The 21875-nt window shown below is 43.5% G+C and overlaps 1 protein-coding gene across 2 annotated transcripts in view; it reads right to left on the minus strand.

The window, feature by feature from the left end:
• Positions 1 to 21875, minus strand: part of slco5a1 (solute carrier organic anion transporter family member 5A1) — a 212685-nt gene that overhangs the window by 95110 nt on the left and 95700 nt on the right. For both annotated transcript variants that reach the window (XM_068031976.1, XM_068031975.1), the window contains one exon: positions 725 to 857. In XM_068031976.1, coding sequence (XP_067888077.1) covers positions 725 to 857 — 133 coding nt within the window. The remainder of the gene's footprint in view (positions 1 to 724; positions 858 to 21875) is intronic.

Raw genomic sequence — 21875 nt, forward strand, 5'->3', positions numbered from 1 at the left:
CCTCTCACCCTCTCCCCCAACCTTGCTCCATAGATACAGGTGCCAAATCTGAGAGGGCACTCAAGCAGAATGCTCCTGCTGTGCTAGGCAAGTTAGCCCCTGTTCCTGAGTGCTACTTCTGCTGTCCAACCAGCTCCACCCTCCCTGCCAAGCCCCTGCTCACAATGGCTACCAACTGCAGCCAACACTGATCTCCCGCTAAGCCTCTGTCTCATTATAACAGGCGAGGTTCTGAAGCGCTGTTGTTCCTGTGCACCTGTCAAAAAATTAGAACAACCTGGTAAAAGTTTTGTTAATTACCTGTTTAACAGGCTTACTTACCTTCCCACCTCACTCCAGCGCGATCTGCTCCCACCAGCCTGGCTGCCTTTTGTAATATCCGGTCATGACGTGACGGCGTCGGGCTTCCCAGACGATGTTTTCCACTTCACTTTTACCATTCCTCCTGTCTCCCAGCCTTTCTCCAATGGGCTGGTAAAATCCAGCCCAATGTTTACCACATTATTGTTGTACAGATAATCCTCAAGGTTACTGCTGATTATCAATTCCATTCTTTTACATGGAATGGAAGTAAGACTACTAAGTCTTTCATGTTGTCCTGGATATGCATTTATCACCAAATACACATGGTAAAATATGGATCTCTTTATGGCACAGAAAGTACATGGGGAAAAAAGTGCAGTCAAAGTGATATATGACAATTAAAGTCGTTCACTTTTCTTACCAATTTCCGATAAAGCGTGGGTCACTCTGGTCAATCTGAACTATGGTCCTGGGATCTACGTAGAAGCCAATCAATACTCCCCCTAGAAGATATCCTGCTGCAGGGCCTAGTGCTCCCATTACATACATGACGGCTGGAAAGCAGAGATAATAGATTGAGTAAATTACTGCAAACAACTTGCACAAAGAGAAAGTCCAAATTAATCTGTGTACAATGGCGATGTGTTAGTTTCATTATATATTGCACTGGAGATAACCTTTCAGAGTGTTAAATTAGCTCAGTAGTAGTACTATTTCTTCAGCCAGATGGCTGTCGATTCATGCCATACTCCAGGATTTAATAATCCAGGTTGCCACTTTTGTGCAGTACTGAGGGAGTGCTGCAGTTTTGGAGATGTCGTCTATCAGATGAGACATTGGGTGGTTCTTTCAACTTTGTTGGGGCCATAAAACAGGCGACATCAGATTGGACATGTTTAGCATCACGGCTACTAAGATTGCTAGATCTCGTTCAGCTTTTTCAACACCATTCATGCCGTGTGAATGTCTTCCTATAAGCAGCACTAACACTTGGGCTGCATTAAATTTCATCTGCCATTTCCCTGCCCACTTACATATTTTGTCCAACTCATTGTGGAATTGTTTGCTGCATCTTCTAATTCAACTGCCTGATTTTCTTTTCCATTGAAGTCAATGCAAGGAAAAGAAAACAGCTGGAATGTATAATGGGCACCGATCCAATATCACCTGTTTTACATTCCCAGTGAAGTTGAAGTTTTCAGCCATTTAAACCAAGGCCCTGTCTGCCCACTTACATAGGTCTAAATGATCTCATGGCACTATTTAAAAAAGGGCAGGGAATTCTCCTGGTGGCCTGGCAGACATTTATTGCTCAACTAATGACACTGCAACAGATTATGTAGTCATTTATCTCACGGGTGTTTGTGGGACCTTGCTGTGTGCAAATTGGCTGCTACATTATCCTATAAAACAACAGAGATGAATCTTCAAGAGTACTTAATTGGCTGTAAAGTGTTTCTTAACGTTTTGAGGATATAAAAGGTGTAATGTAAATGCAAGTTTTATATTTTTAGAAGAGGATTTATTAACAGCTATCATTAACTCAAAAAATTATTGTGAAACAGCAAGTGAAACAATTATACAGCAACTACTTTTATACTGGTGTGATTTTGAGAGTGCTTTGATTTCATAGAATCAAATGGGCTGGAATTTTACGCCCCCCCCAAAGAGTGGGAAGGTGGCGGGGGTGGGGGGGGCGTAAAATGGAGCAGGAGGCTCGGGGCGGCCCTTCCCAACCTGCTCTTGCCTCTACCACCACTTTACGCAGGGTGGCGGTGAAAAACGGCCCGTCCACCCCAGGCTAATCACAGCCTTTAAGTGGCCATCTAACGGCTACTTAAGGGCCTCCGCAGGAATTTTACCATTGACTGGTAAGGCGGACCAAGCGCGGGAGAAGCCGCCTGACAAAACAGGCGGCTTTCTGATGGCCTGGGGGGGTCCCTCATGATCGCGCACCCTGTGCCCAATAAAGCACCGCCTCCGCTGCCCCAACCACCTGCAACACCCAACACGCACCCCCCCCCCACCCCCGTCCCCTCAATTGACCACCCTTGCCTCGCTGGGGCCTGACTGATCACCCCTGGCGAGGCAACAAAAACTTACCTTTGTTCTCTGGGCTCCCCGACATCTTCTTCGCGAAGCTGGGCTGCGGTCCCAGCAGTGGCCACTGCTCCCGGTGGCACAGAGCTGCTGGACCGCTGATTGGCCGGCAGCTCCATTATGTGGGGCTTCCTGCCTCAAGTGGGTGGAAGTCCCGCCTCAGAACAATTAAAGGCCGGGGAACCACAAAATGTGGGTCGGATCCCCAGGCCAGGCGGAAGCGGGTTCGCCACCAACTTTTCAGTCGGCGGATGGCTCCTGTCCACTGAGGGAAATATCCCTGCCTTATTCTCTTTGAAACAGCTAACCAATTAGCCCTATTCCCCTGTTCTTTACCCATGACCCTGAAATTATTTTCCCTTTCAAATACTTATCTAATTCCCTTTTGAAAGTTACGATTGAATCTACTTCCCCTTTCAAGCAATGCATTCCAGATCATAAAAACATAGGAGGAGGAATTTGAGAAGTTAACAAGGATTGCATTCAAAATGTTAACTCATTAGATAAGAAAAGAATGGATCAATGTTTCAGTGAAAAAGAGATGAAATGGACAAAGGAGTACAATGTTGTGAAGGTGGAAGTACAAGGACCTGATGTTGGACACTGTAACAATTAAGATCTTTCTTGTATTACCTGAACTAAGATTTTTTCAATTTATAACATTTCTAATATCTAAAAGTCAGCATTTTTTCTCAATAAGCAAGGCAGGTCAACTATGGTGTTCTGAAATGTTAGATATCCACAGAGGGTGTCAAAACTTGTCCATCAAGACATTGGCATTGATGCTGCTTACCTATGTGGATTTCAGGTCATGAGAACACTTCAATGATCAATGAACTGAAATGGCCCATTATGGACAAGCACGTGATAGATGCCATTCTGGGTTAATTAAACAATCAAAAGTATTTTGTTTTTCCACAGTTCTAAGGATAGACCCAACCTGGAATTCTCAGTGATTGATAGCTTGGATGGGACACACCACTGAGCTCAAAGATTTAAGAAGCTGTCTCTCTCTCTCTCTCTCTTTTACACACATTTGACACTATAGTGTAAAGCAGATGATAGCAAGTTGGCAGCCCATTTTACATCTCTGCTAAATTTTAATAACATTGAAGTCAACTATCAATCTTTTGACACTATTGCAGAGACAAAATTACTCCCTATCACTGAGCTTTGCCTTGACAGCAATAAGGGGCTGGATATTTAGGTCCCACCAGGGACGGAAACAGAGGCGGGCGGATGATGAAAATAGTGGCGCCATTCCCGCTGCCAGCAACTTTAATCAGGGCAGGGGGAGGCCGGCCCCAAGAACCCGCTCAATCCACAGAGATGAACATGTTGACATTTTGGTGGGGGTGCATAGACTGCACGCTAGGTCAGGGGCAGGCCTGGTGCATAGAGACAGCAACACAGCAGGGAGGCAGTCATGGCGACTCCAAAAAATTAGGTGGGTGCATAAAAGAGAGAACGGCTCAGAGGGTGACTCAGCCATTGTTAATCAGATGCCTTCAAGTCTGCACAGTTAAGGGGAGAGTGTTCTGCAAGTGCTCAGGTAGTGCAGTGGGTCGTCACCATGCTGGCATCATGGGGGCATAAGAGGAGGAGGGGGATCAGGCTTCCACACTCAAATGGGAGGTCACCTGAGTGCAAGGACGGCAGCAGTTGACAATGGGAGCACGATTCTCAGATTTTGGATCTAGTGGCGATGAGGAGCAACATCCTCAGCAAGAAGGGCAGAGGCCCAGATATGAGAAAGGCAGAGGAGAGGGACAAGGGCAGAAAGACAAAAGAGGCCATACACTCAGCATAGGATCTACTGCTGAAGGCAGAGCTACCTGGAGATGGTCACAGAGATTTGTGCCCTAGTCGCGGAAGATATTACACCTCGCAGCGCATCTCGACATGCCCTGCCAGTAGCCTTCAAAGTCACCGTGACTTTGAATTTCTTCACTTCTGGCTCCTGCCAAGGATCATCTGTGGACCTTGTTGGCATCTCGCAAATGGCTGCACACCACTGCATCTCGTAGGTTACTGATACCCTATTGGTAAGAGCTGGACAGTACATTCAATTCTAGACAGATGGGGTCCCACAGGCACAAATGGCACTGGGTTTCACCTCCAGGTGCAGGGCATCATCGATTGCAACCATCACGGCATCCAGGGACTGGCCAGTAGATTCATCAATAGGAAGGATTTCCACACCCTCAACGTTCAACTAGTCTGCGACCACAACAAGAGCGCTCACTTTACTGGTAGCTGCCATGACTCCTTCATCCTCCAGCAGTCCAGGCTGCTGCAGCTCTTCATTCCATCCCGCACAATACGTGGTTTGATTTTAGGGGTCAAGGCATATATTTTGAAGAGATCGCTACTCACCCCTTTACGAGACCCGAGACAGAGGCGCAGAGGTGCTACAACGAAGCCATCTGCTCACGAGGACCACTATTGAACCGGCTATCAAGCTTCTGAAGATGTGGTTCCACTGCCTGGACCCACCGAATGCTGTCCTGCAGTATACACCTGAAAGGGTCTCGTGCATTGTGGTGGTCTGCTGCACTCTCCATTATATGCTTTTCCAGAGAGCTGTGGGCCTTGAAGAAGCTGATGTGCTAGGTCGACACGGCTTATCCAAGAATGAGGAGATGCAAGAGAAGAAGGAAGGAGAGAAGGAGGAACTTGCAGAACACCGAGGTGCCCCGCTGCACAAGGAGGTGGCCGGCCCCAGCGTGGGACTCAAGGATTTCGTCAGGATGCCATCAACGTCAGGGATGTGCCAGGATCCTGGCACTTTTTAGCTGAGCTCCTCTAACACAGGAAGACAACATGGTCTGGAACTGACTTTGAGTTACCAGTGGGAACACTTCCGTTGAAGGCGCAGCCTGGAATAGATCCACTGTTACCGCCAATGAAGGATGAACATCTGTTCAGAGGTTTCACTGTCTCCATTCAAGGACCCTTGCTCCCCTTCACCACTTCACCCCTCTTTTCTTGTCCCACAATTAATAAAAGGAAGCTCACATTTCTGGTATCATGTATCAATATTTACATGATGTTGAAAACTAAGAGAACAGTAACAGATAGGAGACACCCCAGTGACCCAGTCAGTGTTCTGCCTGATGTGGTGGCCTCCTTTCTCAGCCACCTCCTCTTGTGGCCTCAGATGAGCTGGAGGCAGCCTGCTCACTTGTCACTGGTTGCAGCTGAGATGCTCGTGGCAGTCGTCCTCGTCATGGAGGTGCCAGTGGGGAGACCTCCAGAGGCTGCTGCACCCGTGTCAATGCAGGACAGCCTCTGTCACACGACCCTGCTATACAGATGATCCCTCAGTCAGAGAGGCATGGAGGCCAACAATTATGATGGCACACCATGAGGTGTGATACCCTCATCCTGCTTGGTGACTGCCTCATCCCTTGGCTGGCATTCTGAATGGCTGGAGGAGACCACCAGTTGGGGCACAAGTGGCATCCCCTCCAACCATCTCTGTGCAATCAGCATTACTGACTGGTCCATGCTACAGAGTGTGGTATGCATCCTGTGAACATCAGTGCACAGTTCCTGCATGCACTCCAACAGCTGCCGCATATGGCTCTCCATGAGGTTGGCCACTGTCTCAATGGAGGAGCACTTTTGCTGATAGCCCTGAGCCATGGTGGCGCACATGAGCTGGATGGACACCTTCATTCTCAACCCATGACACTGCACTGCCTCAGGGAACTTTGACCTATGGGTTACTGGTCGCCTACGTGAAAATCGAGGCCTGTGACTACATCTCCCCCGGGGTCGGGATTGGGATCAGGAAAAAGTCCCAACATCCATTTCCTGAGCCTGGAAGGAAAATCAGGCTCTAACTTACAAAGGGGGATAGACAGATAGTCGCAGTGGGTAAAACTATGGCAGATGAAGTTCAACGTGAGGCCTTTGCATCTGACAAAGAAATTCAAGCTAAACCGTTTAAGATTGAAATTGGGAAGCACTTTTTCACACAAAGGGTCGTGGAAATCTGGAACTCACTCCCCCAAAGAGCTATGAATGCTGGGTCAGTTGAAATTTTCAGATTTCTCTTTGCTAAGGTCTCAAAAGAAACGAAGCAAAGGTATCTAAATAGAGTTAAGGAACAGATCAGCCATGATCTAATTGAGTGACAGAATAGGCTGAGGAGCTGAATGAACTACTCCTGTTATTATATTCCTATGAATTTTAATTCCTCTGCCTATTGGATACCAGGCAGATTAGGAGTTAAAATCCAAAAGGTATAGGTGTTCCTCATTTGTTGCCTTGCAGCTATTTTAATGTGTTGTCTTCTTGGGCAGCTGAGGTGCCTTTCTGAACGTGGCTGGAGGTGAAAAGTATATCCTACCGCTTAGTAAGTACTGCAGTTCTATTTTAACACCTACGGAGAAGGGTGCCCGCCGCAGGTACTCAGTGGAAGCCCTAAAATTTGTGTATAAAATATATTTGTCCTCGGGTACGTTGTAAGCTTGCAATCTGACAATATTGGTGTCTGCCATTGTATTATTAGTACCATCATCTAGGCTGACACTTGAACAGCAAGCACATGGGTAAGTGTGAGGAAAACCACACCTGCCAAGAATGTGGCATATTAATTTCGTCATATGGAACATTAATTTTAAACTCTTACTGGACTGAAAACATGGCGGCACCTGCATTCTAAAAGGACAGTGGCTGGAAACATTTGCATTCTAAGAGACAGCTGCCTGGAGAAGACAATGGAACTGCTCCCTGATTCAATTAACCCAAATGGATTTTGATCACCAGACACTGAATGTGTAAAAAGCCAGCATTCCAATCCCCCTCCCCCTCCAAGTGAGGGTGTCTGCTAAGATGGACAATCCACAAACCACAGGAGCAGTTGTTCCAAATAAGGGGTTAGTCACATGACTAACCTGCTGGCCAACTTGGAGTTTTGAATAGTGCTCACAGAACAGTTTGGGTCAGACTGCAACTGAACTTGAAGAAAGAGCATCTCTCCCTGACTCTCTCCCTCTCACGCAAAGACAGGGTCCCACGGAAGAAACTAAGCCAAGACAGAAAACCATCAAAACAAGTTTGAAAGTGTGTACTGGGCCCCAATGAGACGGAAAGATTTAACTGCAATCAAAGATTTTACAACGAACTCAAAAGACACTAAATGAACTCCAGCTATTGCTTCAAACCTTTCCCCTTAATTCTTTCTCCTTTTCTGTCTCTATCTGCATGTGTGTTTATTGCATATGCATGCTAGCATGGTCGCGGTGCATATTTTTAGTAGTTTTAACCGAGTTAGAGTTTTAAGGTTAATAAACTTACACTTTTCTTGTTTAAATCTAAGAAAACCTGCCTGGCTGATTTCTTTGCCATTACAATTGGAGAGCAGTGAACAAGGATTCACTGAGGGGAAGCTAAAAACACGGTGTTTTCAAAATTAAACCCTGGTATGGTCAAACCAGGAAAAGGCTGAGAGGGAACCCCTAGACCCTTTTCTCACCTGGTCATAACAATAAGGTACCAAAGGCTGGATGGCACCTGTGAAACCACAATCCCGCACCACTCAATACTTTTAAGAGAGAAGGAACTAAAAATAGGGTTTTTGCAGAGTGGGGGCTGTGGGGGTGGAGAAACTGTGTACCTATTTCTTCAGCATAGTCTTGTATTTTACTAAAGTGTTGCTACGCCTTTTATTTTGGTGCTGCCGTGTCGCAGAGTTTCCCGAAATGCAACACTGGATTTGTAGTTGAGCACTTTAAAATCTCAGTTAGATGGAGAATAAGGACTGAAGAGTCTGAGATGGATATAACTTAAAGTAGTTAATATATTAGTCACAGTATGTTAATTATGAATGTTTTTACATAGTTCTTTCAGCTATCACTTGTCTTCCATTATGTCACTCTCTGCCAGGAAAATGAGAAGCTGTAGCTTACACAGAGGCAGTGATCTCCTGTCAGATACAACAAACAAGCAGCTAGGCATGAAAACAGTTTAATTCAACCCAACACCTTTCTCATTGTTATTAGCAGTCAAGCCAGTTGAAAACATCTAGCCACATCTGAAAGTAGAATCATCTAGCACAGAAGGAAGCCAATCAGCCCATCATGCCTGTGACAGCTCTTTGGCAAAGCTATCCAATTCGTCCCATTCATTTTTTCTTTCGCCATAACCCTATTAATTTTTCCCCCTTCAAGAATTTATCCAATTCCCATTTGAAAGTTATTATTGAATCGGATTCCACCATCCTTTTAGTGATTCCAGATCACAACTAGCCATGTAAAAAAAAACTCATCTCCTCTCTGGTTCTTTTGCCAATTACCTTCAAACTGTGTCCTCTGGTTAACAAACCCTTGACAGTGGAAACAGTTTCTTCTTGTTCAATGTATCAAAACCCTTCATAATTTTAATCACCTCCATTAAATCTGCCTTTTCTGCTCTAAGGAGAACAATCCCAGCTTCTCCACATAACTGAAATCCCTGAAGTAAATCTCCTCTACGCCCTCTCTATGACATCCTTCCTAAAGTGTGGTGCCAGAATTGGTCACAATGCTCCAGCTGAGGTTTAGCAAAACATTCTTGCTTTTGTACTCTATACTTCTATTTATAAAGCCATGGATATCATATGCTTTTTTAACAACCTGTCCTGCCGCCTTCAAAGATTTGTGTACTGAAACCCCCCAGGTGTCTCCGTTTCTGCACCCCTTTGAAGTCACCATTTTTATATTCCCTCTCCTCATTTTTCCTTCCAAAATGCATCACTTCACACTTATCTGCATTAAATTCCATCTGCCATGTGTCTGCACATTTCACCAGAAAGTATAGTTAAGAAAAAAACAGTCCTTAATCATTCTAAAATAAACAGTCTCACTGAGAGCTAATCTTTGGAGTGCCTTCTCCTAGGTGGGCTGCAATCAAGACTGCTCTTTGCGCTGAAGGGGTAGGAGGATGTCCAGGCACATAAACTCATCGGACACAAGTGCCCCAACTGGACATCCTTCAGCCTGCTTGCAGTGAGGTCTAGACCCAATCCTGCTGACTCAGAACAGGAAGTAATTACCGCTGAACAGTGTGGTCACTGTCTGGATGTGAGTATCCCACTGGATGTCAACCCTGTATTTAGAGACCATATTCTAGTCTCCACTTACCAGAGAAATGAATTGAATATAGGTCTACAAATGGTCCAGAGAGAGGGACAGTACAGCTTTAATTCAGTATTCCATTATAAATTCCACAGAATGGTAAAATGAACTTTTGAATCCTAACCTTAATTGCTTCTGACAGATGAGTCTCCACTGACAGAGCAATCGTGTGAGGTATGCTGACTTCTTATTTTTAAGCACATTTGTGTAGCTCTACTTAATTCTGAAAGGAGCTAATTAAATATAATGAGGTGCAGTGAATACAGCTGGGTCAGTGAATAGTAAGTCAAGAGATGAATGTGCTGGAAATGGCAATAGGATCCCTGGGCTACATAAGAGAAAAATTCTCATTCCTGATCACTATGCAGAGATGCTTGCTAAAACTAACCCTGTGTGGGTGCCATCTGAGGTCAAAATCTTGCTTGGTTGTAAAATGCCTCTACAGCTAAAGCACTCACGGCCCAGGCTCACACAGGAACACTGACCATTTCGGCAAAGTACTAAAGGTCTGCCAGTATCCAAATGGCTGGATACAGGCAAGTCTTCAGGAGAAGCGTGGGGGCGGGACAAATGAAAAAATTGTACATAATAATGTAAGTAGCAAAATAAATATTACATAATTCATTTGATGAGGCAGTGCTGTGGAGTATGTCATTTTAGCCAGTTTCCAAAGATTGTCATCTTTCTGTATGAGTACATAATGGAATCAGCTGCTGAAATGTCAGAACAATAAAGCACGCATCATGTGCCTCATACCCATGACTTGGCAAATTAAAAATATGTACCCTCCTGTAAATAGTGCAAACTGAATGTAATTATCAATGCTACACTGAGATTACTATGAGATAAAAATTCCTCTGTGCATAGTGTTAATTATGTATAATTGAGTATTTAATTGTATTCAGGTGGTGAGCATTCACTGAGGATTCCTATATATAGGAGCAGACTGAAACTGCAGTTGTTGGGTTTTGGAGGTGCTTATTTGTAATGTGTGTCTCAATAAATAAAAGCTTAAAAAGTGCGTAAAGATTAGGCTCCAGTTCTATCCTTCACCACCTGGCTTTCTGGAGTAGAGCACCAAAGAGCACATTTCACAAAACTGTGTAACCCGGCCTGTGATTATCCATCCATTGATATCATTGAAGCATGCCATGTAGGCTGTGCCGGTAGCGGCCAGCAGCGGTGCCTGCCCCAAGGAGTCAACGCAGTTTGCGTAGTGCTGCAAACAGGTTTTTCCCCCACACATGCCAAACAGAAGTTTCTGTATCAATATGACAGTAGTTGTCACAAATGTAGATCATATTGTAGAGACTTAGGCTCTGATGTTTACTAGGGTGAAATCTCCAAGAGAGGGGTAAGGAGTACTGATTAGGAGTTTTGACTCTACAGCATAGGTGCTTTTTTTTTAAACAGGATAACTGCCAGGATGCCAGCCTGATTTACAAGCTTGGCTCCCTGTCAGGCATGGAACGTTACAGCAGAACAGCACGTAAGTTCATGTTGTAGAGATCCAGGGTGAGGGAAGGTGGGTACAGAGTGGCTTCTAGGGTGATCGCTGGAGGTATGGGGTCCAATATTGACAGGGGCTGGTTTTCCAAGCAGGGGGCAGAGTTTCCACGCACGCTGTAGAGTTTTAAAAACACAGTGTGCATATTTTTTTTGACAGGATCCCTACCCGGAAGTCAGCATGATTGGCTTCCAGTCAGGTGGGGAGCACTCTGAAGCAGGCACAGCTGCAGGTAAGGAGCCCGCAGCTGCTAGTGGGAGCATGGTGGGGGATTGTCCAATCCCTGACCACATGAGAGGGGGATGGGGGAGGGGGAGAGATCCCAGGGAAGTAGATAGCTTGGAAGGTTGGGAGGAAGCACTCCTGCTTCTCCAGGCCCACAGCAGTGCTGTAAAGGCACTTATCTTTTCCTCCAAATTGTTCTCGCCTCCATTGAGCTGCCAGGTTTTCAGAGACCTAGGACACCAAGCTTGCCAGGATTAAACCTGTCGGGGAAGTTAAATGTGAGGCTCCCAGCCTCATTATAATAGCTAAATGACCAACCTTCCTCCTGGGAGTGGGTTGGATGCCTTCCTCATCTCTCAAATCCGTCAAACCTGGAAGTGGGTGGGTTTGAAATTTTTTTAATTTTGGCATTTCACCCGACTCCCAATGCACCCATTTTTGGAAATTAAACTTCACCCCATTGAGTCAAAATTTGCAGCTGATGCAAAATTGGGGGTGTAGCTAATAAAGTGGAAGACTGCACCAAAATATAGAAAGACATAAAAAGGCTTACAGATTGGGTGAATAAATAGCAAATTAAATTCTATATTGCAGAGTGTGAGGTTCATTTTGGAAGGAGGAATAAGGAGACCACTTATTCCTTGGAAGGTATGAAACTAAATAGGGTGGAGGAGCAAAGAGACCTGGGAATACAGATACATAAATCACAAAGTAATAACGCAAGTTGCTACGGTCATAAAGATTGCAAAGAAAATGCTGAGATTCATTTCTAGAGGACGAGAATACAAAAGCACAGAGTTAGTTTGAAATTTATATAGAACCTTGAATAAATCACACATTGTGTTCAGTTCTGCCCACCATTCTACAAAAAGGATATTGAAACACTGGAGAAAATGCAGAAAAGATTTACAAAGGCGTTACCAGATTGAAAGGATACAACTATCAGGTAAGATTGAGCGGGCTGGGATCTATTCTCTGGAACAAAGAAGATTAAGAGAAGGCTTGATAGAGGTCTTTAAAATTATGCAGGGGTTTAATAGGGTGGATGTGGAGAAACTATTTCGACTTGTGGGTGAATCTAGAACACAGGGAATATATGTAAGATAGCTTGTAAACTCAGGTAAAGAATTTAGAAGGAATTTCTTTGTGTAGGAGAGTGGTGAGGATGTGGAATTCACTGCTAAATGGAGCAGTTGAAGCGGATAGCACTGATGCATTTAAGGAGGAGGATTGATGAAAACACAAGGGAGAAGGGAATAGAGGAATTTGGAGCAGGGTGGGAGGAAGTTTGTATGGAGTATAAACACTGTCTTAACAACAACAGCTTGCATTTATATTGCCACAGAAAATACTGGAAATACTCAGCAGGTTTGGCAGCATCTGTGGGAGAGAAACAGAGTTAATGTTTCAGGTCTGTGACCTTTCATCAGAAATGATGCTAGCAGTGGGTGATAAAAAAAATGAATAACTTTTAACCAGCAATGACATCCCTCAACTTAAAAAAAAAACAATATTTAGCAAACTATGAGCCATTCCTGTGATTCTATGCATCATAGCATAAATGCATCCTGGGGTGCAATTGATCTGTACTATCAGACACCTCGGCCTGCATTCTGCTGTGTGCCCTTTGTGTACAGTGACCATTATTTAATTGCAAAATGCTTGTGGTGTTAAGGGCCTGCACATCTGGAATTCAAAGCTAATTAAGACCCAGAAAATTAAGTAAATGACTTGTTGGCTTCATAACGTATTTGCAGCACCTGAAAAGCATGATAAATGCTAATTGCCCATATATTATTGATGTTGCACCGTTGCCCTATTTAGCCATGCTGTGGACTCTTGCTTGGTGGTTGTGGCATATAATGTATGTTGGCACAGCAAATTGACTGAATATTGGTTTAATTTATTTCGCTCTGGCTCATAAGATCATTTGGACCACCAACAGACAAGACCTAAAGAGAGATACAATGAAGCACATGCAGCTGCTCAGGTCTTGGTAGACCAAGCCATCAAGATGTTATAACAGGATTCTGGTGCATTTACTGACCAAAGAGAATCTTGCAGTACATTCATCCAGGAAACTGAAGATTATTGTAGCCTGCTGCCTTCTAGGCAACTTTGCTTTCCAACATTTTATCAGGGGCTTTTTTTTTATTCATTCATGGGATGTGGGCATCGCTGGCCAGGCCAGCATTTATTGCCCATCCCTAATTGCCCTTGAGAATGTGGTGGTGAGCTGCCTTCTTGAACCGCTGCAGTCTATGTGGGGTAGGTACACCCACAATGCTAGCGGTTAGATACAACTGAGTGGCTTGCTAGGCCATTTCAGAGGGCAGTTAAGAGTCAACCACATTGTTGTGGGTCTGGAGTCACATGTAGGCCAGACCAGCTAAGGACATCAGATTTCCTTCCCTAAAGGACATTAGTGAATCAGATGGGTTTTTACAACAATCGACAATGGTTTCACGGCCATCATTAGACTAGCTTTTAATTCCAGATTTATTAATTGAATTCAAATTCCACCTTCTGCTGTGGTGGGATTTGAACCCATTTCCCCAAAGCAATAAAAGCAAAATACTGCGGATGCTGGAAATCTGAAACAAAAACAAGAAATGCTGGAATCACTCAGCAGGTCTGGCAGCATCTGTGGAAAGAGAAGCAGAGTTAACGTTTCGGGTCAGTGACCCTTCTTCGGAACTGACAAATATTAGAAAAGTCACAGATTATAAGCAAGTGAGGTGGGGGTGGGGCAAGAGATAACAAAGGAGAAGGTGCAGATTGGACCAGGCCACATAGCTGACCAAAAGGTCACGGAGCAAAGGCAAACAATGTGTTAATGGTGTGTTGAAAGACAAAGCATTAGTACAGATTAGGTGTAAATACACTGAATATTGAACAGCAGCAAGTGCAAACCTGAAAAAAAAACCTGAAAAAAACAGTGGGTAAGCAAATGTTTGAAGATCCAGACAAAGTCAATAACTTTCTGGAACATGCATGTGTTTGTAATTGAACCCTCTTCTGAGAACCAATATTGTACTGTGCTCATCAAAAAAAAATACACATTGAGTCAGCTGCATACCTGGATAGAGAAACTGTTGGCTCAGGCAACTCCTGGAAAAGCAGACCACTCCCTTCTGCCTTCTCTATACTATCATTTCTCCTCAGAAAAATGTGGAGAGTCTGTCTACAAATCTGGAAAATAGGCACCAACCTGAAATTAAACGAAATGATCTCACACGTCAGGTGAAACTAAGTGACCCTACAGTCTGATGGCACTGGAATCAAACTATTATAAGTCAACCCTACTTGATCTGATGCTGTGGCAGGAATAAATTGAATCAAATTTAGAAAGCTATTCTTATATTGGCATAAGAGGGTGGGTTTTACATACTGAATCTCTCGGTAGAGTGCTTCATGTGCAGGGCTCTATTTTGGGAATGCAGCCTCAGAGAGCATTAAGTCTCGCAGGATTTTCTGTCAACATTATAATATACATGGGCAGCTCCATGTTATGAGTGTGAATTCATAAAATCTGTCCAAAGGTAAAGCTTGACTTAGATTCCTGTAGGACGTTTGGTACCAATGGGTAGGCTCAGAAATCATGACTATTTCTTGCAGAATCTCAGCATCAGAGTGAACTTGGATCCAAACCAAAGCCGAAACCAAGGTAACAATACTGAAAAATATGCCAATGGATATAAAGGAATCACTTAAGAACTAACCTAAAACTTAAATGCTCTGGTATCACAACTGGAGTTAGCATTGGCTAGGGTTCAATAAGGGAAATAAAATTGAAAATTCAGCAGAATTCAGGTGAATATTGGAAAAATCTGTTTGAGTACCAGAGACTGACACTCCTCCCTGACTGTGCAAGCCAAAATGGGACATGTCGTAAACAGCACATCTTTATTGAAGTTTACATAAGGACATTCCCTATTAACACATACTCCCTATATGACCTGGTAGAGGGTGGGGCAGCTTCTGCAACAATGTGGAACTTGTGGTCTCCTTACGCCAGAAGGAACTGAAGTCAGCCAGGTCAACCTTTGAGCCAAATGCATCAGTCAGATTAAGGTCTTGAGTTTGGACTAGGCTTCACACGAAATGGAAAATGCTCTGCTTGGGGAAAGGTAATCAATGGAGTTCCACAGAGATTTATTAGGCTGCATTTGCTGACAATGCTACCACTAGGTGGCGCTGCAGTGGCACATGCGTAAATGCAACATGTGCCACTAAAACGTCACAGTCCATGACTTCAGGCAGCTGCCAAGACTAAAGATGGTGATGCTCAAATAATCACACGAAGGCAACCTAACCTAAACACATGGCAGCACACAATGGCAGGAGTGAGAGAGCGAGTGAGCGAGCGGACCGGGGCCAGGGGGGAGCGGAGCGGGCCGGGGACGTGGGGGGGGGGTGGTGGTGGGGGAGCGGAGCGGCCGGAAAGAGCAGCGACGGGGAGCGGAGCAGCTGAAAGAACGGAGCGGCCGGAGAGAGCAGCGAGGGGTGGGAGCGGAGCGGCCCAAGAGAGCAGCGGGAGGGGGGGAGAGCGGAGCTTGACGCATGGGTAAATACCCATTAGCGTTGCATTCTGTACGTGTAAAGCGCATGCGCATAGGCCGACCAAGCGCATTGCCCGAAGAGGCACACGTCACGCGATGACGTCATCGGCGCATGCTCTAACCAGTCCTGGCAAGTCGGAACGTGGCGCACGCACAGAGAGCAAGGGACCGTCTGCGCATGTGCGCACCTTGGCGCAGCCTGATGACGTCAGTGGCCAGCTGCGTTGTCAGGAATCACTTTGGATTTATTATGGGATCTCTGATACTTAGAATTTTTTAAATGATATAGGAAAGGGAGTCTGTTGTAATAGTATTGCATTTTCTGATGATGCACAGCTCTGTGGGCAAGTAATGAGTAGATATGGACTAATGATGTAGATAATCAGGTAGAGTAAATTAAAAGTAATGTTACGGCCAGGTGAGGAGGGGACATAGGCTTCCCTCTTGCCCTTCCATTTATTTGACTGCAACAGGGTTTATTCCTTTTTTAAACAGTGGTTGTGCTTACCACCTCTGTGAGTGTTTTAACTTTTACCTTTAATGTGATCGTGAAAGAATCAATTGGACAGGTTTTCTTGAGTTTAAACAAGAGGTGAGTTTATTATACATAACAATCTAAAGCCGATTTTTTTTTAAAACGCTAAACATTCATACATACATTCACACGAGAATCACACACATACAAATAGATTACAGAGTGAAAAGTAGATTTTGTGGTTGGATTATAGAGTCCAGCATAAATGGAAATTAAATACACTGTGAGGTTGGATGATTCGGTGGCCTTCTGGCTGAAACTGTATTCTTGAAGTCTTTGGTTAGTCAAAGTGTACTTTGTGGCTGGCCTGCTTGGCCCAGGGCTTTTTTGGAGGCAGATTTGCTGGTGGCTCTCTTCCCCTGGTATCTGTCTATAGCAATTTGTAGGCTTGGAGGGTCTGCAGTAGCAGACGATTTTCAAACTTGTGGTGTTATCTGGGGGGTGGAGAAAGACAGAGAGAGAGGGAGGCACACAGCCTTTCTGCTGCTGCACAGTCTGAGTTACTGGCTTGACTCTCTTTGTTCAAGGAAACTCCCAGCTCTCACAGAGATGGACAGATGGTCACATGACTGCCTCAGTGTATTCTCTGGAACCTTCTAATGAGATTCAAGGTTCAGAATTGGCTTCCCAGGCCCCAAGATGCCAATATTTATACTTGGAGAGGTTTGCTGTTTCAAAGTCAAGATGTTAGGCTTGACTTGAATGCTGTGCTAATGAAGCAATCTTAGGTAATTCAATCACTTAGAGCAAGCCATTGTTCTGGGTTCATGCTCCTCAGACCTCTGTCTCTTGTTGGGCCTTGGAATGTAAAAAGGTGTTTCAGATGCAAATTGCAGTGGCCATCTTGGCTGCCAATTTTTAAAAGGTTAACTGCAGGATCTTTTCCATCAAAAGTTTAATGTAAGTTTCCAACTGATTAATTAATATTCCTTATGTTTTTTCTTGCCAGTAAACAAATATATATGAAACTGTATACATTAAGAGAAGAATTTAGAAGCAATCATTGATCATCTGATCAGTGTGAGGCAGTTATTAATAATACAGATCAGGTATTGGAATCTATCTGGAGATCACTGGACTACAAGTCAGTGCAAGTTATGACATTGTACTGAAGAAGGGTGAGGCCAGTTCTTGAGCACTGCGTGCAGCTTTGACCACCGTATCTCAAAAAGATATAAATGCATTGGCAAAGATTCAGAGAAAAGTGACTAGGATCATTCCAGATCACACTTATGAAGGCAGATCCAGCAATTAAACATATTTTTGCTAGAGGAAAGAAGACTGAGGGCACATCAGTTTTAAAAATAATTAAAATAGAGATGAAGTGCAAGTTAATGGAGCTATTAATTGTGGACAACAAGCATAGGACTAAAGGGAACATGTATATAATTCACAAGCCTCAAATAGGGTTAGAGATTTAAAGACCTCTTTTTTTCCACAGGATTGTTAATAAGCGCAACAGACTCCTGGTTATTTGCCACTTTTATAAAGGTGCTCGATCAGTGCTAATAGAAGAAGGATTGTGATATTTAAAAAGAATGCTTCTTTTTTTTCATGGGAGGTCAGGAAAGCAACTTAATTTTCCTCAAAGTAGGGGATCAGCAGTTGGTATGGGAGGGAAGTCTACGACATTAATATACCTGGACTCTGGATGGAGTGGTTAACTGGGTTGAATGACCTTTTCTTGCTCTGGATTGCTCTTGAGCTCACACTGCAAAACGTTGTCCAATAATGTCGACAGCATATGCAGGTGTTATGTGAGTCAAATATAGCTTGAAAATGAAAAAACATCATGAAGTGCTGAAGCACAATAAATCAGAACCAAGCTGAACAATTCAGGCGATAGTGGGACAACACTTGATTTTGCAGAATGACAAAAGTTTCTGTTTGCATCTGGAGGTCAAATGAAGGTGGAAGAACAGAAAAAATCACATTGGTGCAGTAGCAAGTGCTCTTTTAAGATCAGGGTTAAGACACCTCGCTGAGTTTGACTATTGTAAACTTTATTCTACATTTGACCTTACTATAACTAAACTGAAAAAGTTTGATGCTGATTATGGTTCAAACCTTGTAAAGGATTCCCTTATCATATCACAAAAAACATTAATAGATTATAAATTGAAACACTGAAGCAATTTTCAATGGATCACACTTGTATTATTAAAATCTTTGTTTGTGATTATGTGAATATTTTTGTTAGTTTTGTCAAGAAAACATGCTGTATCAAATGAGGATTTTTAATTCATCAGTTGGAAACCTACATTAAACTTTTATAAAAGGAGCTGGGATCCTACAGTTAACTTTTAACAAGCTGACAGTCAAGAAGGCCACCACAATTTGCATCTAAAATAAAAGCAAAATACTGAGGATGCTGGAATTCTGAAATACAAACAAAAAATGCTGGAACCACGCAGCAGGTCTGGCAGCATCTGTGGAAAGAGAAGCAGAGTTAACGTTTCGGGTCAGTGACCCTTCTTCCGAAGAAGTGTCACTGACCCGAAACGTTAACTCTGCTTCTCTTTCCACAGATGCTGCCAGACCTGCTGAGTGGTTCCAGCATTTCTTGTTTGTATTGCATCTAAAATACCTCACATTCCAGGATATCAAATTGGAGACACATGTCTAACAAGAATCCCATCCAGGACATTGCTTTGACTAACTCAGTAGATTATCCATATCACCCTCATTAGCAGGATATTCAAAGCCATCAAAGCATTCATGAGTGGATACATCCCTCCAAGGGGGAAACACCGACAATACCGCCTGAGACAGGTTTGGGTTTTAGACTTTGCACCTCATTAAAAACAAAGGGGATTAAGAAAACCATGTGACAGTCTCCCCAGGTAAACTGGGAGTTTTGTTACACACAGCAGACAAGTTCCTGAGACTTTGAAGCAGACAGGCTTCAAGTGCTAACCATGCAGAACCCCAGTGGAGCAGTGTGTGTGTCTTGCTCTTTCTCTCGCTCTTTCTCTCTCCAGATAACATCGCAAGTTTGAAAACCGTCTGCGACTGTGGACTATCCAAGCTTACAGATTACTACAGTCAGAAACCCCAGGGGAAGAAAGTCACCTACAGTTTTGTCTTCAAGAAAACCCTGAGCCAGGTGGGCCAGCCACAAAGTGCACTTCTACCAGCCAAAGACTTCAAGATCACAACTTCAGCCGGAAGACAACGGAATTACCCAACCCCCACAGACTGTATATTACTTTTTACTTGCTATAGACTCTAATCCAAACCAAGCTATTTCTTATCACTTTGTACTCTATTTGTGTGTGTGATTCCCATGTGCGTGTCTGAGTGAAAGTGCAGTATAGTTTTATTATTTTATCAAGATCAGGTTCAGATTTTTTAAAGTATAATAAACTCACCTCTTTCTTGTTTGAACTCAAGAAAACATGTTCGATTGGTTCTTTACTATCACAACAAAGGTAAAAGGTAAAACATTCATTGAAATGGTAAGCACATCCACTGTTTTTAAAAAAGAATGAAATCTGTTGCGGACAAACAAGAGGAAGGTTGCGACCCCTCCTACACCTGATTATAACAGTTTCCTCTAGTTTGTGTTCTGGTGATAATAATAGGACAACAGAAACATTTGCAGCTTGTAGAGGCCTCCTTGTGGTATCCTTGAACTCAATCAGCAAACCTTTCTCAGATTTGCAGATGTTCTATATACAGAAGCTGAATAGCATTTATGCAAGTAGCGTAAAATATAAATTTACTTTGAAGTGCATTAATTCAGGAGATGTAAACTAGGTGTAAAGCCACATTAAACACTACTAGGTAACTACGCAAGCAGGAGTGGCCAAACACAGCAATAGTGGTATAATTCCAAAATTAAAGGGGCCAAAATTAATTAGGTGAAATCAAAAATAAAAAACAGAGCTTTTGCAGACATTGTTGCAAGCGTTTTAGCGCAAGCTTGAAGATGGCTCTTAAGAGCTTTTCTCCAAACAGCACAGCTGCAAAATCCTTCTGCAGCACCAGGATCTCAAGTAGAAGAGGACACAATAAAACTTCTGAATAGCCAAAGTCAGCTGGAAGTTGTGTCAGTGGTTTGGCCAGCTATCAAAAGCTGCATGTACCTACAACTTAAAATCCAGCATCCTGTTTCTAGAAAAGTACAAAGAAATTAGAATTGATACTACAAATCCACAAAGACCTGAGCAGCAGCAATGCCAAGAAAGAAAAATGCATCTTTTTAGCACCTTTCACAACCTCAGAACATTCCAAAATACTTTAAAGCCAATGAAGTACTTTTTAAGTGTAGTCACTGTTGTAATATAATAAATGTGGCAGTCAGTTTGTGTACAGCAAGGTCCCACAAACAGCAATGAGATGATGACCTGTCAATCTGTTGCGGCGGTGATGTTTGAGGGATAAATATTGACCAGCACACCAGGGAAAACGCTCCTGTTCCTCTTTGAATAGTGCCATGGGATCCTTTACATCTACCTGAGAAAGCAGACAGGTCCTAGGTTTGACATCTCATCTAAAGGACAGCATCTCCTACAGAGCAGCACACTCTCAGTACTGCATTGGAGTGTCAGCCTAGATTTTGTCTCTCTGGAGTAACACTTGAACACACAACCTTCTAACTCAGAGGCATGAGCGCTACCACTTAGCCAAGACCAACACCAGAGGGCAAAAAGGTTGTTGTTGCCTCAGACAGAAAAAGGAGAACCAGAATTTGAGCAGGATATCGGAAATATACATGACTGTTCGTTTTGTCACCTATTACAGGCATCTTCACCTGAACAGGCAGTATCACATTCCCCTATTGACACGAATTGCATCCATTGCTGGAGTCAAATTCCCAATACACTACAATATCCACTATGGTAGAAGAAAATTAGAATTGTCCCAACATTGCTTAAAAACAATCAATAACTCCTTGCCCTCCCTACTATTTTAAACCTGGCAGACAAAACATTCTGTGCAAAGTTTCCCAAAGCTAAGGCCCTGAATTTCCTTATCAGTTGTTCCGGTGAATTAGCATAACCCAGCCAGGCAGGTTGGAGAAGAAAATTGAGTGGGAATCCATTCCACCAGCTCTTAGCTAATCAATGTCACTTCCAGATTTTCTGTGGAAATAATGGCTGGTGTACAAAATCAATCCAAATATGGGCAGATGGATTGTAATTGTATGTAAACTCAATGATACAACTGAGATCTGTGAATGCTTAACTATCAGTAATGTTAGATGCTTTCTCAGAATAGTACTAATCATAGCATGTCAAGCTTTCAGTGATCATGCATGATAAAGACATGCCAGGATGATCAACAGGTGGCATCTACCATGATGCCGACAACTGTACATATAGGGCCTGTGACACTCACCTGACAATGACTATGGGGCGCTCTTTCCATAGTGTCCATAGAACCATAGAAAAATTATGGCATAGAAGGAGGCCATTCAGCCCGTCGTGTCTGTGCCAGCTGAAAAAACTAGCCACTGAATCTGATCCCACCTTCCAGCACCTGGTCCATAGCCTTGCCGGTTACAGCACTTCAGG

The sequence above is a fragment of the Heterodontus francisci genome, chromosome 5, assembly GCF_036365525.1.
Source record: "Heterodontus francisci isolate sHetFra1 chromosome 5, sHetFra1.hap1, whole genome shotgun sequence".
NCBI classification, from domain to species: domain Eukaryota; kingdom Metazoa; phylum Chordata; class Chondrichthyes; order Heterodontiformes; family Heterodontidae; genus Heterodontus; species Heterodontus francisci.